Genomic DNA, 23,827 nt, shown 5'->3' with positions numbered 1-23,827 from the left:
GTAGGCTCAAATGCTGTAGGGCGTTACGGAGCCGATTAAAAAAAACTTTTTAATACAATTTTGTAACCTAACTCTCAAATAATAATGTTAGTTTGGGACATCTGCTACTCATTTAAATCTCTACAAAGCATAGCGAATTCTCTATTATCTTTCATCTCCTTCCCACTAATCAATCTTATGAAAAATCTAAATATCAATTGAATTGAATTTGGCGATTGCATTGACAACAGATATGTAAAACTCGATATAACTTAAATACATAATAGTTGATATTATGTAGACAAGTTGAAGCAAAGAAATAATATGGAGTAGGGGATAAAACGGGCAAGTGCCACTTCAAGCTAAATAGAAACAATTCGAATAAGCAGTCTACTTGGTCTTAAGTGAAGTAACCATATGAGGCAACCTTGTACATAGGACCAAAACAAGAAATAGAAAGAAACATTTCCTCTCCAAAAATAATCAATCCTATGTTATTGTAAGATGAAGATGTTTTAAGCAAAAAGCACCCATAAGGGTGCAAAAACAATAGCCAGACTTTTGTTTAATCAATTTCAAATTTTACGATGCAACTGATGTTATGCGTGAGTAATCAGTGTTGATTGTACGTTCTGGGTAGATTTCGCTGCTAAAAATATAATAAACTTGTGAAATGGGAGCTGAAAATCTAATGTTTTGTTTTGAATCGATTAATGTTTACCTTTCTGTAATAGGCCTTTACCAAATGCTACGCGAGATTTTTCATTTTCCACGTTTCCCACGTGAATTAAGGACAAAAGTGTGTGAAAAAATGAACTGTCATGGAGCTGTCGCTTCTGTATCAGTTTATAATTTCATTTTTGAACATATCAAGAAAGGTCATTTCTCACTGGTAGGTGAATTTGCACCTGTGAAAATGTTCGAAAATGGATTGTTACTATGTTTTTGCATCATAAATGCCAAACCTACCAGAAAACGCCGAAATATAATTTTGGCCAGGATTTTGGTCCAGTTACCCCTTAGTGCGATGAGTTGAACATGCAGAGCAATATCAATCAACCAAAATATAAAAATTTAAACGGTTCTTTCATCGATTTTTCGCAATCATTATGCTTATTCAACATTGCATGATTACCTACCGTAAAAATTTGATGAAAAAACTCTTCCAAACATTGGTTTGAGACCTGTTTGATTGGCACGTCAAATAGTTGATTTGGATTCTGCAAAGAGCGAAAAATAAACAATGGCAGGGATTGCCTTTGAAAGCTGCAATCTTTCGGGAATGGCAGTCAGAAGGTGCGTTTAGGCGAGTAGTTTGTTGAAAAAAATTATCACAGCATTCGGTCTTTTCCTATCTGAATTACAGCTTCCGTTTCAACTTACCCCGCATTTGAACTTGCCCCGGTGTACCTTATTTGAATAAAATGCGATTTTTCATCATTTTAAAACAAAATTTTAACATTTGTTCATAAATTACCACATATAACGAATCCAGGAATAAAAAGTAAAAAGCATGCTATTTAGCATGCATTTTGTCAAGACACAAATAGAATAAGGGGTCTCCCGTGAGTTGAGTTGATATTTTTTTGAAAACCTTATATTGAAATCGCTTATCTATAATTCTGCATTGTAGAGAAATCTGTTACAACCTAGATTTAGGAAGGACCCGTTTTCATTGAAGTGATCATAGTTTATGAACGGTGCCTAAAATATGATAGTTTCGTCATGGCTAGCTATGATATTTTGTGGGCTTCGACTCGGACATGGTAATCGTTGTTGTTTCAAGCCATGGTATATAGAATACAGGTGATTTATATTTTTTACTACAGGCTTTACCTTTTCAGACCCTAATTTTTAAGGTTAAGGTTTAAGTTAAGGAGATAAGAGTGGTCAAGCAAAAAACATTGTTTACTTTTGTGCATGCGAATTTATACAAACATTTTTCTTTTGGGATCATGGGCATGGGTTAAAATAAGTTAGATGTTTTTTTTTTCCTATGTAAATGTTAGAAAATCCATTTAAGGATAGAGCTTTAACTACGGGTTTCTTGCTACTTTGTGAAATATAGCCATCCAAGGATCGTTCGCGTAGCGGAAGCAAGAGATTTTACATAAAACGCGAAGTTTTATTTGAAAACATATTTAATTTAACATTTCTATCTGGATTTACACTGCTAGGTGGATAGATTTAGCCAAAAATTGCTTTTACTGCATAATTGGCAATTATTTCTTCGTCCTAGGAATATCAGGCCCAAATAACCGCAAAAAATAGTTTTGGCCAAGAATTGGATAATTTACTTCTATGTGCGTACTCTTTAACAGAAAACAGTAACAGTATAAACCGGCATGATGTTGGTCCATTTTTTTACGCCTCGAGCTTCTCTGAATCTGAAATTGCTCAAATGTCAGGCGAAAATTAATTTTCAGCACTTTTTTGATTATTTGTTTAAAATTTATGGAAAGTTGACGTTAAATGAGTTAAAGAATCGATCGAGCTAATACAATATTTTAACGGGAAAGATCAATTGTAAAGAATTTCTTCCTCTGAGAATTATGTGCTCAAGATCTATCAAAATCTGAAAGGATCTCTAGAAACTTTTTAAAATTTCCTGAAAATTATTTCTATAGAATTGCTAAAAACTAAAAAAAAACTTCGCTGAAAGGTTTGATATTTTCGAAACAAAAAAAAATTGCTAATAAAGAAATCAGGGTGATAAATAAGGCAATAGATAAATATGAAATTTCCCTAAATTATGTAAAATTTTCATTGAAAAAATACTAAATTTCCATGAATAAATCAATATTAGAAATAAACAATTACAAAAAGTCCACCTAATTGTGCTGTTTTGAAACTTTCTTATATAGGGGAACGGTTCGGCATTTCATCTCATAGCTCCCATATTCATCCCATCGAAAACAAAGCAACGAAAAGGAATTCGATTGGTTTATTATTTTTGTGATTTTTTAGCACTGAACACGCATGTTAGCTAGAAAAAGCAACGAGATTGATGCTGTATTTCTTTGTTTTGCGATGAGATGAATATATGTCCAGTGAGATGGAAAACGGAACACTTCCCCTACTTTTTATCTTTAATTGCTAACAAAAATAAACGCAATTTAGTTCATTTGATCACAAACGTTCTTTTTATTTGAAATATCGTTTTTTGGGTTCTCGAAGGAAGGAAGGCGAAGGATTTCCAATCTGTAGATGGCAAGTTTGATTTTCTGTCCGACCTAAGGGTGGACTCCCTAGGCATAGTGTATACCTTGTGCTTGCCACACAAAAGTGTATACATTGTACTTGGCATACATTAGTTTTAAATTAGTAATTGTAGAATTGTTAATAGAACACTAAGTTTGAAAGAAAGTAAGATTTTTTAGTTGGAATGCAGAGCCATTGAAAAAGATGATAAAAATAATAACTGCGAGCAAATCGATTCAGAATTTCTATATAAAAACTCAAAGGTGCAGCCCAATCGGGTTGTACGCAAAGGTGACGTTGAACTACGTGGCAGTACTGCTAGTTTTCGTGATTTTCTGCTGAGATTGAGTGAGCATCACGAACCATGGTGATGTATATAATTTTTCAAATAATCGAGGATGAACAACACTCTCAAGCGGTCACATATCCAAATTATCAATTGATAATAGAGTAAAAGTCGTTCGCTAATTGTATCTCGATTCGAAGCATTGGTAACATATTTTCTTGCATATTTTGCTTATGCTAATAGTTTACTAAGTTGAAAAGCAGACCAACTTCCAGTTGGAATGTAGTGCTATGAAAGAAGAAGCTTGCGATGCACTTACGAGTTTGACTGATTCACCAAAACCGATTGCTAAGCTGTTGGCAAGTGTTGTAACACACACATAATGTAACACACTGGCGTCAGCTTTTACGCGGAGGATATGGGCCGCGTAAATTAAAACAACGTAAAAACCGCATAAATTCCAAAATATGTTTATATGAACCACGTTAATCCCGAAATTCTGGTGAAAAAAATTGCATAAAAAGCGATTCGTGTAGAAATACAACGCGTATAAAACGACTTCAGTGTACGTCGGGAATGAAGCGTTGACTCTTCCTTGATCGAATGGTCCAAGAAAATTGAAAATCCATCGAGAAACGGCTGAGATATTAACGATCAAAGTCTATCATATTTTCGTGACGTTTTTCGATTTTTTGCAATCGTAAAGTGTACCCCAATATTGAAAAGACAGACGTAGTTCTACGTCAAAAGTAAAAAGTAAAAGGCTAATGTTTGCCTTTCATAAAGCATAACATGTGCAACATGTACAAGGACGTCGATCTCTTTAGGCCTCATAAAAAGCGCTTTTGTAGTGAAATGGTGGCCTTTCGGTAAAACTTCGTTTTACAAGAAAGGCAAATAAGAAAAAAGAAGTAAAGTTCTAGATATACACAAACACCGCTAGGTGGATTAATCAGCTTTTTATGTGAAAGGTAACAACCCTTTATGTGAGTCACCTACTAAGCATAATTTACATATTGGCCAGCAACCTAATACACATAGTAAAATATCTCCAAACGTTTAATTTATTCACGTTTCACAAAGTGATGCAACTCGCAAAGCCTCTAAAAGTACCTCGAGCCGGCATAACAGATGGCCAATCTGGAACATTCAAATATTGAGTAATCACCCACCATGCCAATAGATAGGTTATGATATTGGGACAAAGACATTCCTCAAATATTTCAAATTGCAAATTCATGTGCGAAACTGAAACCGGTCGATCCAAAAGCACTTAGCTGACCCATCTTCGTTCGGTCAACCTGTTTTGCCCCAGTTCATGTGTTCACTGCTATATAAGCAACATGCCCGGCGCTACTGGTATTAGTCTAATAGAAACATTTCACCCCAGTTCAACGGACAATATCAAGCAAAATGAGAGTTGTAAGTACAGCATTCACAATTTCACTAGAAAAAGTACGAAGACTAACCGATTATTCTTGAACAGATTGCACTGATATGCGTTTTATTCATAGCCTGTGAGGCAACCTTCATACCGGTTAACCTGCCACTTCCTATTCCGTTTCCATCGCCGGATGTCCGCGAGGTGGAAAAGAGCATACAAACTGTGAAGGAAGTCAAAGTCCCGGTAGTAAAAAAGGTCCCCGTAAATCAAGTTGTGCACGATGTGCATGAAGTTCCCGTCATCAAAGAGGTGCCGGTGATTAATGAGGTCAAAGTGTTCCGTGATGTGGAAGTGATCCGGGAAGTTCCGGTGGAAAAGGAGGTCCACAAACGTGTAGAAGTGCCCGTCGAAGTCATCAAGGAAGTTGAGTTGATCAAGGAAGTGCCAATCATCAAGGAGGTTCCGCACGTGAAGATAGTGAAGGTCATCAGGGAGGTTCCCGTGGAGGAAATTGTCACGAAAGATATATACGAACCGGAAACTAACGCAGTGAAAATACCCATCCGAGTACCTGTGGTTCAGGAGGAAGATAAAGTGCAAGCATCTAAACTGTCTGGTTTGTTGGGCTTCAAGAAGTATCTCGGATGAACAAATATAGAATAACTATTTATTGACAATTGGTTTATTATTTTCTTTATATGGGACAGGCCTTACTTTAAACAGTTAGTTGTTGAACACGCTGCATCCAGTTTAAATGCAATAATGGCTATGGTTTTCATAGAAGGCATATATTAGATGCGTATAATTCATTTAATTTATTTAGACTGATTACACATAGAGAAAAGACGTACATGGGCTGCACCACCATTCCAGTCCCTGGAATTTATTCAATTTTTGGATAACTGTAGATTGAAGGAACCGAGAAAATCAACGACGTAGAAAGATATATCAAGATATAGTACATCGAGATGTAGAGAGTCGGCTGAAGATTCTTTCTTTTAGATAATTTCTTCCGGAGATGTCAAAATTCTAACGTTGATGTTCGAGTTATCGAATTAGGTATATCGTTACCGAATCCGAACTTCCTTCAAGTTTGACACATTTGGCCGGTATCTCAACCTTCCCAGGAGACTTACCGTTCTTTAACTATGGGATAGTCTTTCTTACTTCGTCCATCATGAGTGGCTCTACTGCTTGTCCATCATCCTCAATCCTTATTCTACTTGTACTCTACTCGAGTGTCCATCCAACAATAGCTAAATATGCTGCATTAAAACTAGTAGCCACTCCTGCTTTGTCGATCAATATATCAATAGAAGCTGACATTGATCATGAGTCATGATTGGTGCCGGTGCAGTTTTGTTGTTGATCGTTTCGTAGAACTTCCGCGTAACGCGTGGCATAAAACAATATCAATTACTTCTCATTGGAACGAGATAGTATTTTTTACTGAGTGAAAATTCTTGACGGTGGGGTGTAGTATAGGTCTTGATCGTTACTCACTCACTCACTCATGTGTCCCGATAGGGCTAGATAGGGCTAATGTAAATGATCCCTATCCTGGGCGTTTTAGACTTGACTGGAGCCCTGGTAAGATTCCTATCGACTTCCATTCTCTCTTTGTCAAGCCTTCGTCCCCAAGAGCCCCTGGATCTGCCTCGGCCGCGATACCCTGCCGGATTCGAGTTAGCGATTACGGACAGATATTTCGCTTAACTTTTCAAAAGGAATTCTGTTAGAATTCAATTGCTAACTAATTTAAATAAAATTCACTTCACTTAATTCTAAGAATTAAATATTTACAGTACTATTTACAATTTAGCCCTCTCAGGGTCTATCCAGGAGAATTATATTCGAGAGGACTCACTTCCCACACTTGTTCCGTAAAATCTCCGAACAAACAATTGGATAGAGCTCGGGGACTCGCGTTGAAAATAAATGTGCTCTAACACTAGTAAATTTCAATTTTAAGGTTAGTTTTGTTTATGGATCGGGAATGTAAAGTTAGGAAATGCACCGATATTTTACCTTACCGGTACCGGTTGGCTACCAAATGACGATAGGGTTGTCACGTCGACAGAGTAGTCTCGATGATAGGGCTGCACCTTCTTCGATGTCGACCTTGGGTTCGGGCTGGACTGACAGCACCAGCGCCGATAATAGGGTGACTGTTCTTCGAAAGCTCACGATTTCCCCAAACGGGCTTCACTCACAGGGTTGTCACGGAGCCACGGAATGCTTCGTCCCACGTTACACAGTAACTGGTCGTGTACGGCCACTTTTCGACCGGAAAATCACTGGTCACTCTATGGTAATTGGGTTAAGTGGAATACTTGTTCACTACTAACACCACTCGCGGCACGGAAACTGGATTAACTTTTTGTTCCTACTTGATGCGGTTTTTTTTTGTTACCAAGAGAGCGCGAATCCAGCTCCAACCTCTCTTTTATACCCTCTACGGAGCATGCCGGATTTTGACCTATTCTTCATTGCTTATGGACATCATCTCTCAGCAGTTGGTATGATGCGAGATGGTGCTTACGAGCATCGGTAGGAATGGAGGGACATAAGCTTGTTGATACCAAGGGGTATTACGAAGTAGGATAAAGATTTAAATGCAATTTTTGTTATTTTTTTTGACGTAAACTACGTCTAAGGGGAAGACTCGGATACAGGGTGACAAATGAAAATTTCCAAATTCAGGACCGTCACGAAATCATGTAAGATTTTGAACTTAAATAGTGCCTTTATCTTCCGATGGATTTTTGAAATTTATATATCAATCGACTCGGAAATTCTCTACCAATTTGTCAAATATATTGAAACTTTGGGTTATGAACGTTAAAATAGGGTATCGGATTATTTTGGCAGCACCCTCTTTTTTGTCCGCAAGAGTCTCGTTTCGGTCGTCGCCGTTCAGTGCGGTTGGCTTTTGGACTCTGCTTTTTGTGCGGTGTTTCGCACAAAAAGTAAAACAATGGAGCCGGACCAGTGACTGCGGTCGAAACAAAAGTAACAAAAATGCGTTATGTAGTGCATGGTGCATAAAAACTGATGCAGATAGGGGCATGTTTGTGCAGGCATGAGACGATCAATTGCTATCAATGCCAATGCCCTTGCTAGTAATGCAATCATCGCAATTCGCAATGTAATAGCACAAACATGTTTATATAAAAAAACAACTTTGGAAAAATGTTGAACCTTTTTTTTGCAAACTGATAACTAATAAGGCCGTTACACATATTTATTAAAAATTATGGTCTACGCAAGGTCAAGGTCTACTGGTCTCCGCAAAGTCAAGAGGGAGGGGGTAATCTTCTTCTTCTTCTTCTACTGAATCGAGCGGCGTGAGAATTTGAATGCAGAGGTTTTTGGGGCCGGGGAAGGTTCTTAAGATGGTTCGAGACCCCTCTCCTCTTTGAAACCTGGCTCCTATACAAATGAAACATCAATTTCATCAAAACTCGAGATCAAGTAAATGGAACCAAATCTGGCGTGTGAAGGTTTTGGAAGGGAAGCTATGTTTCTGTGATGGTTTGCAACGCCTCCCCCTTCTGGAAAGGGGGGCTCCCATACAAATGAACCAAAAATTTCTGCATAACTCGAAAACTAACCAGAGAATAAATCAATTTTAGGCGAAACAAAGTTCGTCGGGTCTGCTAGTAAAAAATGAATATTACAATTAAAAAAAAAATCCTCGGGTTTGTTAAAGAATATTTTGAGAGTTCTCAAAATTTACCGGAATTTTTTTTTTGTTGCCCCTCAAATTGTTATTTTTGAGCAAAACAGTACAAAGGGGGGGGGGGGCATATTTTATAAAAATATTTTCATCGGCCTAATAATATTTTGTCCAATTAAATGCGCACCTGAATCAGAAGGATTTAACTTTGATTCAGGAAGTGCGAATGCACTTAAGATATTTTTATAATACGTGGGTGCAATCATGCGGTACTTATTGTACACGACAAAAGCTTCGGAACGCATACGTTCTTGAGACGGGCTATATGAGTTACAATAGAGCTATCACCTTCTTGCTCCCTGATTCAAAAGTCTTGCAATGATAATATTAAAATGGTTGCACGAATATTTTATTCATAGTGACACTCAGTGTTGGTAGAATCATACTCAAATCTGAATCATCGAGGTTTCATGCACGAGCTAACTCGCCTGCGATTCTGTAGGGGGAGCATCGCGCTTGAGTTTCTCGGCCAGAATCGCATCGCTTCGCTCACTCACCGAAAAATGAAAATGTGTCAAAACGCAATCGAGGTGTATGTTTTGTTTATATATGCAATTATTAGCCATTGTTTTAGACGAAAAACAGATAATTCAATGCATTCAACAATGAAGAACACGTAAATATCATGCAATGATGCAAATTGCGATTCGAATCATGAGCAAATCTCTGGGCCATGATTCTGATGGGATTTTACTCACGCATGGTTTGAATCGGCGATGAGATTTGAGATTTTGAGATTTTACCAACACTGGTGACACTGCCAGACAGTGGGAGATAGATTTTAATAACACACACCCTCTTTTCCCGTCCGCAAAGTTTACTACTCGCGCGCATCACAACCAAATTAATTGGGTTGTACATGATTGACATTTTATGATTTCTAATGATGTACGATGCAATCTTTCTGAATAATAAATGTTGCAAACGGAAAAGAGGATGCTCCCCTAGGGCTTCTTCTATTGAAATATTTCATCAAATGCTTCAAAACCCAAATGTAGGCAATTCTGATCCAAGAAAGGCATCATAACCACTGAGGAATAAATTTGGGTTTTCATCAGTGTTGGTAAAATCACTCATAAATCTCAATCAACGAGCGCTCCCGTGCGAACGAAATCGTCTGCGATTTTAAAGGAATGCATCACGCTTGATTTTTTCATGCTAAAACGCATCATTTCACTCATTTGCCAAAAAATCATTTTTGTTTAGAAACGCATTTGAAATCAATTTGGGGACAATTTATTGCTTATACATAAAAGAGTGCCTAATATTTTATGCGACAAACGTCAATTCACTGTTTTTAACGAAGGAGAACAAAAGAAAACCAACGATGATTCAAATGGATGATTCAACTCATCCATGAGTTTTTAGGTGCTCAGTTGGGTGTGTTTTAACTCATGCTTGATTTGAATCATCCATGAGTTTTGAGATTTTGAGTTTTTACCAACACTGGTTTTCATAGTAAATTTTTTAAACAATTGTCGTATCCAACAATTTTCATATCTTGAGATACGCTAGTTTTGTTCGAAACCAGTGACATAAGTAATCAAATTAATTTTCTAAAAATATTCATGCATGATGGCACTACAATCCTCACTGAACAAAACTGTCTTACGTAGTTTACGTTGGGCGGTTGTGTCTTGTACATAACCCTTCTGATTTTTCAAATTCATTTTCTTTTTAATTGGTATCATAGGATGAGGGAATATGATTTATTTTTTTAAACTAAGTGTTGAAAACAATTATCAACAATCGAAGGTAAATATGCGAAGAAAAATAAAAACGAAGCAAATGCAAGATTGGGACCTATCTTAGAGATAACAAATCAAATGCTTGCTCTGTTGGTCTGTTGATTACAATATTCAAATTAATTCATGGAAAACATGTTACTTCGGTCCTTTTGAAAAGTTAAGCGAGATCTCGTATTCGCTCTTCCCTAATGCTGGCGAATTTCCGTCAATATCGGTTTTTGATAACACCGTCGATGGATCTCGGTTATTCGCTACGACACTCCTTCCTCAGCACAGGCCGATCACTCGGTCTTCTGCCGAAGCAGACCACGTGCTACCCTACCGAAGTAGGGGCACTTCCTGTTCACCACTTTTGTCTCACTGTGGGTGTGCGGATTCATCCCACTACTACCCTGCCGTCGAAGCAGCTTCTCCAAATTTCACTCGCCCCATGTGAGTCTTATTTGGGTGCTCACCCCAACACTCCACTGGCATGCCTCGAGGTGTCAATAGCGGTATGTAGGGACCAATCAACGATACTACGCTACGACACTCCTTCGGCATGCGCAATCCACACTCAAACTTCTGCCGTGCTTCGAGGTGACAATAGTAGTGACCCACTGTTTGGGCTGGTTTGAATAGGGGCATACCGTGCACAGGTCGTTTCAGGTTTGTATGACAGTTGGTATGGCGAGGTTGAATTTTACATTATTCTGATTGTCGCACTCCGTCATTGGTCGCTGGCGAGGGAGAGACCATATGACTGGATGAAATATTCAAGAGCTTCAACTCAATAGACAATGTATATTGAATGGTCGTTCCAATAGTTGGGAGTCGATTTTAATCGAGGTTGCGAATCTTTAGCATGATAATTAGGCTTCTCAGAAAGCATTCGTGAAACGTGTAATTCATCAAAATAGCCAGAATTTGTCTGAGATATCTATCGCACCAGAGGCAGATACTTCATACAAAAAGTGTACATGGGAGTGAGCAGGGTATAAAATGTTATTTTTTGCGTTACGTAATCAACGGATCTTTCCTGCGGTGCGGTTTTCGTGAAGTCTCTGGAATGTTGCTTTCAGCTATGTGGGTTCTCTTTTCGCTAGCGTTTAGAGGGGAGGCGCTGTAGCCAGTGTAATGAAAGGGGTTATTATCCTATACTAGTTTTCATGTAAACTTGAACCGGCTTATGCTCAATCAGTTTTTGTTCAAATCGGCTTTTGTAGGACACTCGGAGCATGGGAGGTAATCGAGTGAGCACAGTGGGCTGGGTCGTTTTATGAACCACCCTACTAATATTCTTTGTTTTTTTTTATAAATACGACACCAATACCGCTACAGTATATGACAGTTTTTATTGTACCAATACTTTCAAAGCTTTGTTTTGGTACTCAGCCCACCTTCACCTTAAGTGGGGCATTTATTTTATCATTTTGCATGTTTTTGCCTTAAATAATATGCATTGCCACCACTCTAAAAAAAGGATTTTGATTTTCTTTTCCGAGGGGAGGCCCTTGGGAAAAAAAAAAACTACTTTACACGGTAGTTTGGCATGAGAAAGGTCGTGAGATTTATACCATCACAAATATTGCTCTCCGCTCGCTTTCAAAACCTCTTCTATCCAGTTTTCCGCGAGCGGTAATGGCCACCAGCTTGCCTGCGGGCTAGTCTCTGATTTGACGTTTGTGGAGGTCAACCCACTGTTCCGAGCATTTTGATCAATATGGCATATAAGAAGGTTTTAATTCACTTCATCAGCACCTTCTTATATGCCACATTGGTCAGAATACTCGTAGCGATGGGTGCAGTTGACCTCCACAAACGTCAGTTCAGAGACTAATCCGCAGGCAAGCTGGCGACCATTACCACTTGCGGAAAACTGGATAGAACATTGTTCATACCTACTGTGTCCTAACAGAACCATCAAATCTAGACTTTCGCGTCTAATTCTATCATGCACCTGTACGCCTAAGTTTGGAAGTTTGCCTACGTCTACTGGCACACACCTTGGAAGGTCAACTTGTCGTCTATTACGACCCCAAGGAGCTTCAAACTCCCCTTTGATGCGATCGCGACTTTACCTACATAAATTACTGCATGTTCAACCTGTATGAGGGTGTCGCTAAGTCGGTGGCCTCTCGTTAAGTAAGTACTACATCAACACTTCCTTCCTCTCCCTAGTTACGGTGAAGATGGGCGTGGCCAGGAGTAGTAATCCTCATGCTTTTGTTATTTTTGTTTAAGACTGGAATCAAGGACCACTCCCCTTCTTGATTTCTGATAGTATTCTAGATAAAGATCTCAAAAGTAAAACATGAGTATCACTAGTGTCCAATCTACGAATTACACTGTAACAATGCTAATGCTAAAATAAATTATTGCATGTTCAACCGACGATCTTAACACCAGGAGGGAACATTCGTTTCAGGTTCCATAATACCGGGCCCACTATTGAACCTTGTGGAACTCCTGCGGCAATAACAACGCTCCTCTGACCGGCATCGGTCTCGTACAATACACGTACAATACTCGTACACGATTCTGGAAATAGCTTTCCAAAATCCGGTACAGGCTAAGTCGGTGTAACTGGAGCGCGATGGCATCCCAGCTTGCGCTGTTGAATGCTTTCCTCACATCAAGAGTCACTAACGCATAGTTCCAAACACCTCACCTTTTCTGTTGGATCGCTATCTTGGCGGTCTTTACCACCGAGTTAATAGTGTCCAACGTGGACTTACGCTTACAGAAACCGAACGGATTGAATGACAGTCCGTGCATGTAAGTACGGCCTGTTGAGGATGATCCTCTTTAGCAACTTGCCCGTCGTGTCTATAAGACAGATTGGTCTATACGCCGATGGGTCGCCCGTCGGCTTCCCAGCTTTCGGCAACAGTACCAATTTCTGCCTTTTCCATCTTTCGGGGAATCTACATTCATCAAGGCATCTCTACATAGCTGGCCTGAACATGTTCGGGTTCGCTATGATTGCTGCCTCGAGAGCGGTGTTCAGAGCTCCATCAGGCCCTGGTGCTTTGTTCGTTAGGGATTTGGCCACAAAGAGTAACTCTTCATTCGTCACCGGAGCCACCATTTCGGCGGCACCCATATTGCCTTGCGGTGCAAGGGGCCAGCGACTTGTGTCTCGGGACGGAATTGTACCTCGATAATCATCGCCAACCTATCCGGGGCCGTTCGGGGGGTGAAGAGCTCCCTTTGATTTGGCCATCACTATCTACCCCACGGATTCGCGTTGGCTCCTTCGCATAGGTTGTCGAAATACGCTCTCTTACTGCTCTTGATGAGCTTGTTAAAGGCCAGTTTCGCAGCTCGAAACACTTCACGGCGGTCCGTTCTTTCATCCTCGGTGTGGGCACGTTGCATCCTTCGTTTAGCTTTGAGGCAGGTTGATCGAAGGGCCGCAATCTCGGCACTCCACCTGTCTGCCATTTCTCGGCAGGGCTTTCCTCAGCATGGTGGTGTCGCACGCGCTACCAACGCATCCCCGCTTAGACCTTCAGAGTTGGCTTCCAGACCCAGGGCCGCGGTGAAAGCTTCGCTGTCTAAGTGATTGGTTCTCCATCCACGGACCTGACAGGGATCCCCGGACTTCGGATTTTGCACGCCATAGTTGATCTTCAAGCGAATTGCCACATTTGCCCCATCTAACGGTTGCCACGGTGGCCCTAACACACTTGAAGTTGGACAAACCGAAACGTTTGGACCCGAGCAACTAGTTTGTACTATCCCTGTTGACAACGGTTGAGATGGTGGAATCCTAATTTGATTTCCCATGTGTCCCTGATATACCTGATTACCAGAGTATCCCATCGCGTGTGGTACAGATTGCGACATTGAAGGGTTGGGAATGAAATTCCACAGGTTCTGTTGTGTATTTTGCCAATCATTGCCCCAGTGTTGATTACTTACCGCATCGATCGAGGGAACATACTGACCAAAACAAGAATTCGCGGCAGCACCTATCCCTATATGCGATGCACGGTTGTCTGATGTCGTCCGGTGCTGGGCCAGAAAGGGGAACTTCCCCGTCATTCCATTCGTTGATTGACTTCTCGGCGGTGTGCCTGTTGGTGTAGACTGGTGTGCTGGGGGTGGCAATGATACGTTCCAAGGAAACGTAGATGGCTGCACATACGGCATAGATATCGAAGGCATTACTACTGCTAGCGATGTGCGATGCTCGGTTGCTGATGTCTGTGGGTGTAGTGGTAGAGTTGATGTGGGCATCATCGCAGTTTGTTTACTATACGATGAGACTGAAGCCGACGCTATTGCAGTACACGATGCTGTAGGTAGTGCGTATGCAACCGTCGTGGATGTTGTTGGTGAGATCACAAACAGACTGTTTTCATGGCTCGTCTGGCGAAACGTAGAAGCTGCGATTGCACTCTCTCGCGTGTTAGTCGACGGTGCTGGTATTGGTTTCCTGCAACACCACAGAGTTGACATGTGATTTGTTGGCTGTTGACTGCACTGATAGAGGCTGACTTGGCATGAATGATATTGGGAGCGACAACACACAATTCGATGGAGCAATCAGCGAAATGTCGGGTGCATTAATTGCATGAGTGGATGTGCTAATTTGGGATGCTGCAATGGTGATAGGAAGAACCGTAGTAGTTAATGAGGTGGTATAATGGTATAGAACTGTGACGTGCCTCTTGTTGTAACGTAAGCCCAGTGGTATTACTACCAGGATTGGTACTTAGGGTTACTGGTGCATTCCGTTCCATCCAGTTGTTTACCTTGCTGGTGCCACTATCTACGTGGCTACGCACACTACGTACACCTCCGTCACTCAGCTGCGTGTGGAGCAAAATTATACTTCTGTTGAATGTGCTCCCTCTCCAAAGCCAGCTTTGCCGCAATCGCCTTTTCTCCGCGTTCTCTCTCCAAGCGTATCGTCATTTCTTGCAGGAACCTTCCTTAATTTTCTTTTTCCTCTCACAACGTTTCCTGGAGTAGCTTCTCCTCTTCCAAACGTTGCATCTCGAGTTGAATCCTCGCTTCTCGTACACTGTTGGTTGTTGATGCCACGGACGGCTCTGGCTGGTTGCATGCCACACACATATAGCTTCGATTTTCGTTCTCGATGCTATCGCCTGCGCACATAAAATGAATCCAACGATCGCATATATCGCACTAGACCATCTTTCTATCAGCTTCATTCGGGAGACTGCATACTGTACTGATGCTGTACTGAGTCGGTAGATTGGCTCGATCTGAGGTTAGATCTTCCTTCACTCGACATGGTTATGAAATATCCGTATAGATATTCTTAAAGTCCTTGTGACGGAGACACGGAGACGTTCAGACCTCTCAAAGGCAAACTCGTCCTTTTAGTTCAGAGTAAGCTTTAAGTTGAAATTATTTATGTTTGCATTTTGTTTAGGTTTTAGGATTTGAAAGTTTTAGGTTACTCACAATATCTAGTCTTCTTCGTTCACAAATCCGTCTTCGTGTAACAAGTTATTACGTTGAAATAAGTGTCCTTTAAACTATTTATTTAATGAGTGTTGAGTGTACAATTTTAATGTGTTTGCAATACTTACGATAGTAATTTATTAATAGAAACTAAGCACACTAACTTTTATTTATTAAATTCCAACGTTTGTCGTGTGTCTAACAATTTAGAATCACAAATGACAAGGAAATTGTACTAATTTACTGACATTTGCATGACGTCTTCGAAAAGTTACAGTTTCAGTTAACCAGTCTCAACCGTCCTTATTGTGCGTTACCCGGTGACGAGGGGTCCACAACTGTTGCGCACAACTTGAATGCCCCATACGCCTATGGAGCTTTTCCTTACTTACGTGGTTTGCACCAACCAAAGCTGACGGGTCGACAATCGAATCGTGGAGAAATTCCATACAAAAGAGTCCATCAACCACTCTTCCTTTAGCAATAACCAAAGCTAATGAAAAGAACACTGTCGTTTACAAAAACTAATTTCTTCCCCATCTCAGTTGTCTTGCTCTCCGAAAGAAGATTCGAATCCAGACCAGGAATAAACAAAACATTGTTGAGTGTAATAATATGGATGTTATTTTATTCAATTCAATGACTGATTTCAATTTCATTTTACCTGTCTTCGTAGCCCGAAGTACCTGACCGGATTTCGCTGTAGAAATTGCAACGGGCTTGTCCAGCACCTTTACGTCCTCCAAAACTGTCTCGTCGGTGACCATGTGCTCGGTTGCCCCAGAGTCAACAATGAAGCGAATCTTCTTCTTCTTCGGAGCCGCCATCCTTCTTCCAGCAAACAGCGCGTGACCTCCATGCTTCTTCTTCGTCTGCTTTTTCGATTTCGGACAGCGATTCTTATAGTGCCCTGCTTCACCGCATCCGAAGCACTTAACCGCGTTCTTCTTTCCTGATTTGTTTATCAAGGCAACACTGGATCTATCCGGACGACCTCCGACGTGGACTGAAGCGAGTTCGGCATCGAGCAGCATTCGTTTGATGTCGTAAATCGGCTTGCGACACAATTCCTCGTTCGAAAGAACGGCCAAAGCGCCTTTTACATGGCTGTATTTTTCCGGCACTGCCATCAGCAAAGCGTGAACTTTTTCGGAACTTGTTAGATTGGCGTTCATGCGATCTAACTCGCGTATGATTAGATCATACTCATCGAACAGTTTTTTTTTCGCTGTTGCCGCTGCCGATTCCACTGCTGCCGCCGAGTCCACTGCCGCCGCAGGTTCCGCTACCGCTCGCTACCGAGTCCACCCTCTCTGAAACTTGAGTTCGTTTGGTTTTACAGCTATCCGCTGGGCCTATAACCTGTTGAAGTTTCCCTTCGTTGTGATAAAAACACACGGAATGGGTTTGAGAACTGATAACTATATTGAATTTAATCGTCCGTATTGGCTAATACACACAAACAAAAATCGTTGGTAAAATTAAAAGAAACGTTGGTAAAAATAAGAAAATTAGTTAGTGATTTTCAGTAGAAAGTATAAGATTGTTGAATCTACCAACTCAAAAAATGTCATTCGAGCTGAAACTTTGACAAGAGCGGACTTTTCAGTATAACATTTTCCTCTCAAAACTAAATTTGTTTCCACTATTTAAAATAACAGCCTCCTCTCAAAACTAAATGTGTATTTTATTTGTCAAAATAACAATTTCCTCTCATATCTAAATGTGTATTTTACATTGGAATCGACTGTGATGCTTTTAAAACAACAAATGCTGTGGGTTAACATTAAAAACTCTTATTTATTTAATATATTATATTAATTGATATTTATATTGTTAAATTATTGAAAGAATGGAAGATGCCGATCATGATGACCCGTTACCGCTGGCGTTCACTCCAAAGATACCAGCCGTATACAGCTGCTTGTTGTAAGCGCGGGGGCGTAGAACCGGTTATGAGGGACGGTAAAACTTTGCCTGTGTTGGATCTGAAATTATATATTACTAGCGAAAGAAACCCAGCTTTGCCCGGGTGTTGAAAATGTCAAAATGAACTATTTGCAGCACCGCACTCTAGATTAATTTCCGTCCGTTTGTTTTGTTTTCCTCAACAGCTGACCCAAAATAGTATTCAAATGATTTTTTACATTTCCCCGTTAAATTCACCAACTTTTTGTATATACAAACCTTGCGATTCCCAAAACGAATCGATTAGGAAAAAAATCTTGCAAATCGGTCAACCCGTTCGCGAGTTAAATCGTCAGGAAGGAAATCTCAACTCATTTTTATTATATAGAAGATTAGTGTCATCGATGGAGGGCATTCTTCTACTCGGACGATTACGCTTCTGCTCGACCTTTACCTATATCAGTAGCTGCTAACCGTTGTACCGTTTGTCCTTATCCGGAACATGGACCACTTTGATTCCCCTTTTTAGGCTCCAGATTGAGAAGATCACGTCGCAGTCTTGTAAGAAAAATACCGGTGTTCGTCCTTCCGGTGACGTCCTTCACCATTTTCCATAATCGGTCCAAGGATTCAGTGAAGCTTCATTTGACGTTGTTGACGCGGCGGATACGATTCGTTATCTAATCGGGAATTGGAACGTATATTGGTGATCGAAGAAACGCGCACTAATTTACTGAAGAAATTTGTTATAAAAATGCCGAATTCTGGAATCAGCAACACAAAACCTTTTATTTTGTTTGATAGAAAGCGGGAACGGTTCGACAGCTCGGATAGTTGTCAGATGGATTTTATTTCTAGCTAGTGTTGCCAACCTTCATGAAAATTTTGATGCTATTTGAAGGTTTTTTAATTGTCATTTGAAAAGTTTTCGCTTTTAAAATTACAATGTTTTGTTTAGAAAAAAACTTTCAGATTATGAGTTTTGTTCTCACAGTATATATTTCGCTACTCAAAATTACCAAAACTGATCACCTTTTAGAATGAAAGCGCTATTTTCTCAATAACACAATTTTATTTCTCTCTGTGTATCTTGCATGTTATGGTTGTGAAACATAAAATATTAGGTATTTATTAAACAAGTTGCTTTTCAGCTGAATTTGGTTAATTCAAAATTGAAACTCTACAAATGTCATGTGAAATACATCCCACGGTTGACTATTACATGTTTATTAAGGGAACGGGTGAAAAGAGAATTGTTTACAAATCGTGATGGCCTCACGAGAGTTGTTATTGTTTATCAAGTTGTCTTCTACTCTTGTGAATCGATGGGTATTTCAACAGTTTCGAAGCCATTCACAATTATCGGTATTGAAGAAATGACAAAACAAAATTGGTATTAGAAGAAGTTATTTCATTAGCTATGGTGGTTTGATGGCTTATTAGTTTATTGTTATTGTTGTGACGCATTGATTAGAATAATTTATTTATCAATCGATTTTTTTCCTAAATGTATGTTCAGGTTATTGCTATTTATATTACTAGTTGGTTTGTAAGTGTTGTGTTTGGTCGTTGAATACTTGAGTCGGTTTAGTTAGTTTTGATAAACCTCCTTCTTTTTTAGTTTTTGATCAGTGCATGGTTTGTAACATGGTCCCTGATTTATGATTAAGTTTGTCTTTGTAACAGCATAGCTGGGCCTTTCGATGACAATATCGAAATATAATAATTGTTCTTCAATGTGGTCCACGTTGTGTTGTAACTGATTTAGCAAAAAATAATCATGTACCCCAGTTCACAACTCATTTTAAACATTAACCCTATTTACAATAAGTCCAAGGATCGGTTACATTCTGGTATAAGTCGACAAGTTTGGATATCAGTTGACGTGTTTCCTCTAAACTATACCGTGTATAAGTTTATATAACTCCTGAGAAATTAAGTTGTTGTCAAAAGTGGGTTTGGTAGTCATATGGCTATTGCTTCTGCCTCATACACAGGAGGTCGTGGGTTCAATTTCAGGTCCGTTCCATTCTCCTACTTTGTATCTTTCTCTATATTTCTCATGTTCTAGCAATCGCTAGAACTGGAAATGGACTTCCATACCGTTTCCATCTCAATTCTTATACCTTCAACTTGAATATTCTAACAGTAATCTGCTAGAATTGGAAATGAACTATAAAGCGTGTCATCATCCAGACATCCAATTAGAAATTCCATAAGTTGCTTTCTCCAATCTATCACATTGGCAGCTCGTTAACCAAGACAGACCTCTGCCTCTCGAACCTAACCCAAAATTCCAACAAATTCCGCATGAACTCGTGGCAGAGGTATATTCGGCTTGCAGTGGGCGAGTGATTGCATAATCATTTCCTCCCCCTTCCCTACATTGACTTGCATTCTTACGTGACAGGCGCCAGTATGACCTAACAAATGAGATCACCAGTACTTGTACATTGAAGATGTGTGCTAGTCCCAAGTAAACATCTGTTGGTTCCCTGTGCAAGAACAGCTGATCTGGTCATAATGGAGTAGCAACTACGAGCAGTCAATCAAGCTCAAGCTCAAGCTCTAGAGAAATTAAGTTGTTGTGAAATAAGATGTTTGAAAATTTGTATCAGCTGATTACCACCTTTGGCAGTATACAGTTATAACACAATAGGAGGCTAAAAAGAACTGTTTGACTATATCAAAAGGCTCTTTATTCAATAAGTTCAGTCGAATTATACAGTCGCCTCTCCACATCTCGATATTGAAGGGACCACCGAGATAAGGAGAGATCGAGAAATTTAAGGAAAATTGAAATGGACACTAGAAGCTCGTTGCTATGAAAAACGACAACAAAACAAATGTCATCTCTTGTTGTTCTTGTGTTTGTTATTGTCCAAAAATCGTTTAGTAGCCTAGAAATATGAATATATCGACATAGGGAGAGAGAATCCCAAACAAAATATGACCAGAACACATCGAGATAGAGATATATCGAGATAGGGAGGTTATCGAGATGTAGAATGCCCAAATGCATGTAAATTGAAGGGTCCAAGAAAACCATCGAGATAGGGAGAGATATCGAGATAGGGAGAGATATCGAGATATAGAACATCGAGATGTGGAGAGTCGACTGTACTTCACCTCCCATAGCGCGACCTGTAGCACGCGCTCTGTTGGTCATTGAGGAAACCGTATAGGAGAGTACGAACCTTCAATGTAATTTCCAAATTTACACAACTCTATTCCATCTACGGTACTAGATAGGTTCAATTAAGCCCCAGTTTGTACAATCCTACCAGCACTGAATAACATTCTCCCGAAGCAAAACCATGCCGATGAACCATTCTTCATTACTCAATCATCATAGAGCCATTGAAGACCATGTTGAAAGATGTTTATAACAAATTACATTGACTGGAATTCAATGATCCATGAAACCGACTGCAATACAGAACGATCCCCACCATATGCGTCTCCTGACAAAGACAGTATATTTTACAACGTTATAGTCTAGCACGGATTGTATTTATTAGAAATATTGCCATCCTTATAAAAAAACATTATTTTCCTACATACATTTTCTTAAATCGCAGCCGCAAAGATTGGATTGGACATCGTCCACATGCAGGCCATGTCCGGCCAAGAGATCGACCAGATGAGCGAAATCCAGCTGGAGAAGATGATCAACACGGTGAGTGTGTTCTATCGAGTCACTCCCAAGCACAAGCTGTCCATCGTGAAAGCCTTGCAGCACAATGGCCACATCGTCGGTATGACCGGCGATGGCGTCAACGATGGAGTGGCCCTGAAGAGAGCCGACATTGGAATCGCTATGGGCAAAAACGGCACGGACGTGTGCAAGGAGGCGGCGGATATGATTCTTGTGGATGATGATTTCCACACTATAATGTAAGACTCTCATGAAAAGGATTTCAATAATAGTAATAATGATTATAATATTATTTTAGAGCGGCCATCGAGGAGGGAAAGGGAATTTTCTGGAACATTAGGAATTTTGTAAGATTTCAGCTGAGTACGTCAATTGCGGCTCTCTCGTTGATCGCCCTCTCGACTTTGATGGGAATCTCAAACCCGCTGAATGCAATGCAAATCCTGTGGATCAATATCATTATGGACGGTCCGCCGGCGCAGTCTCTCGGTGTTGAACCGGTTGATCAGGATGTGCTCAAACAGAAACCTCGCAACGTGAAGCAGGCAATGATTTCGAAATCTCTTATCATCAACGTGCTGCTGTCGGCGGGCATCATCATTCTGGGAACGCTTTGGGTGTTCCAGCGGGAGATGGCCGACGGGACAGGCGTCACAAGCCGGGACACCACAATGACCTTCACCTGTTTCGTGCTGTTTGATATGTGGAACGCACTCAGCTGTCGATCACAAACCAAGAGTGTGTTTCAGGTAAGTCGTACTCCATTCCGTTTGGGTTTAATAGCCAATTTCGTGACCTTTACAAATAAAATCATCCGGATTTTTATTTACAAATGACGGAATGCTGGTCTAACAATAAAAGCCAATTATCTTTCATTCGAAAATGTTTTCGAATGTTAACTAGAATATGGGTGACCATTCTGACAAAATAGCGAGTCATAGCTGAGTTGCCTCATTTTCATTCCAGATCGGCCTGCTCACGAACCGGATGTTCCTGCTGGCGGTGGCTTTCTCGCTGCTCGGCCAGCTTCTGGTCATCTATTTCCCACCGCTGCAGATGGTGTTCCAGACCGAGGCGTTGTCTGCGATGGATCTCGTGTTTCTTGTGTCGCTCACCTCCAGCGTGTTTGTCGTGTCCGAGCTGAAGAAATGGTTCGAGCGCACCATGGAGCGGCGAATGTACAGGAAGCGCAACGAACTGGATTTCGTATGACAAACAGCTCACGCTGGAAGATTGCATAAAGACTAAGCTAAGCTGATAAAAGATAAGATCAAAAGCAACATCTAAATACCGACATCCGGCACACATTTCGACACAGTTTAAAACACTGTACAAGAGACTTATTTAAGCTTAACGTTCAAATCGGATAAAGGAAAGAAAGAAAGAATATGGAAGAGAGGAATGACTTGGACTAAAGATCGACTAATTGCGTATTTTTTTTCAATCAATTTTAATTTTCGAACAAAATTTTTAACCTATAATTAGGAGCATCCTCGCCAGCAAAAGCGTGAACGGAACATTCTACAGGTGACAAGCTAAAAGTATAATGAAATTAAATGATATTCATTTCTATTCCGTAAGAAATAATTCGATACAAACATGTCCTAGTAGCACGTCGAATATTTTTCATCTTTTTTTACACTGTTTACAAGGACTAAATAGGTTTACTTAGAGTTATGTATGAAGTGCTTGTGTAGATATTTTGCACAGGCTAGTAGATTGTTGGCTTATCTCATCTCATCGAAAAGTTAGTTTAATTTTAGCACATAGGCGGGACATCTGTATCCGCGTCCAATGATAGCTGACTATAACGAGAGAAACATTTATTAAACGAAGAAGTATGGCAGCCATGTAAGTTATTCTGTTATTTGTGTTTGTTTTTACTTGTGTTATTTGAAAGAACTTCTTTTATTTTCTTATCTGTTATTCATATTTCTATCTTTACAGTTCTTTGTTCTATTACTATTACTATGTGCCTTTCTGTAGTTGTGTTTCCTCTTGTAGTTCACCAAAATAACGGTTGAAATCAGATGATGTAAATTTATTTGTAATTGCTCAAAGAAGGTTATCGAAATTGAACATGCTGATAAGAAATATTGTCAACATACTACTTGATCTACCATACCGAGCCGTTCTGTATCCAGAAAGTATGACTAACAAACGGTAGTCTACCCTGATTTGATTTGATTGTTGAACATATCTCGCGCTTAGTTTCATAGGGGCGTAACTGTATTGATCGTTTTCTCTTAATCGATTTTATATTTTGTTAATAATTCAATTGTTTCAAATGCTACAAGCGTGATTATTGATTCTGGTGCAAGGTACAGTCATCCTTTATCACACCAAACCATTAAATCATCGCCAAACTAGCGCAATTCGGTACAATAATAAAAAGAAAACATCGACGAAGAGAAATCGATCAATACAGTTGCGCCCCTATGAAACTAACCGTGAGATATGGCCTTTGCTAAATTTTCAAATAAGTTTGACTTTGCGTTCCCTT

The 23,827-nt window shown here is 40.0% G+C and overlaps 2 protein-coding genes across 12 annotated transcripts in view; both read left to right on the top strand.

Annotated features, from left to right (window-relative positions):
- Positions 1-23,179, top strand: part of LOC134222461 (calcium-transporting ATPase type 2C member 1) — a 277,179-nt gene extending 254,000 nt beyond the window's left edge. For all 11 annotated transcript variants that reach the window (XM_062701609.1, XM_062701615.1, XM_062701608.1 and 8 more), the window contains 3 exons: positions 21,248-21,563; positions 21,623-22,073; positions 22,291-23,179. In XM_062701609.1, coding sequence (XP_062557593.1) covers positions 21,248-21,563; positions 21,623-22,073; positions 22,291-22,536 — 1,013 coding nt within the window. In that variant the 3' untranslated portion in view covers positions 22,537-23,179. The remainder of the gene's footprint in view (positions 1-21,247; positions 21,564-21,622; positions 22,074-22,290) is intronic.
- Positions 4,738-5,527, top strand: LOC134222464 (mantle protein-like). The gene is made up of 2 exons (XM_062701617.1): positions 4,738-4,888; positions 4,953-5,527. Exons 1-2 carry the CDS (start codon positions 4,880-4,882, stop codon positions 5,496-5,498), a joined length of 555 nt encoding a protein of 184 aa, XP_062557601.1. The 5' UTR covers positions 4,738-4,879; the 3' UTR covers positions 5,499-5,527.
- Positions 23,180-23,827: the final 648 nt, after the last annotated feature.

This window comes from Armigeres subalbatus, chromosome 3, assembly GCF_024139115.2.
Source record: "Armigeres subalbatus isolate Guangzhou_Male chromosome 3, GZ_Asu_2, whole genome shotgun sequence".
Lineage (NCBI taxonomy): Eukaryota > Metazoa > Arthropoda > Insecta > Diptera > Culicidae > Armigeres > Armigeres subalbatus.
This window is presented reverse-complemented; position numbering and strand designations above follow the sequence as displayed.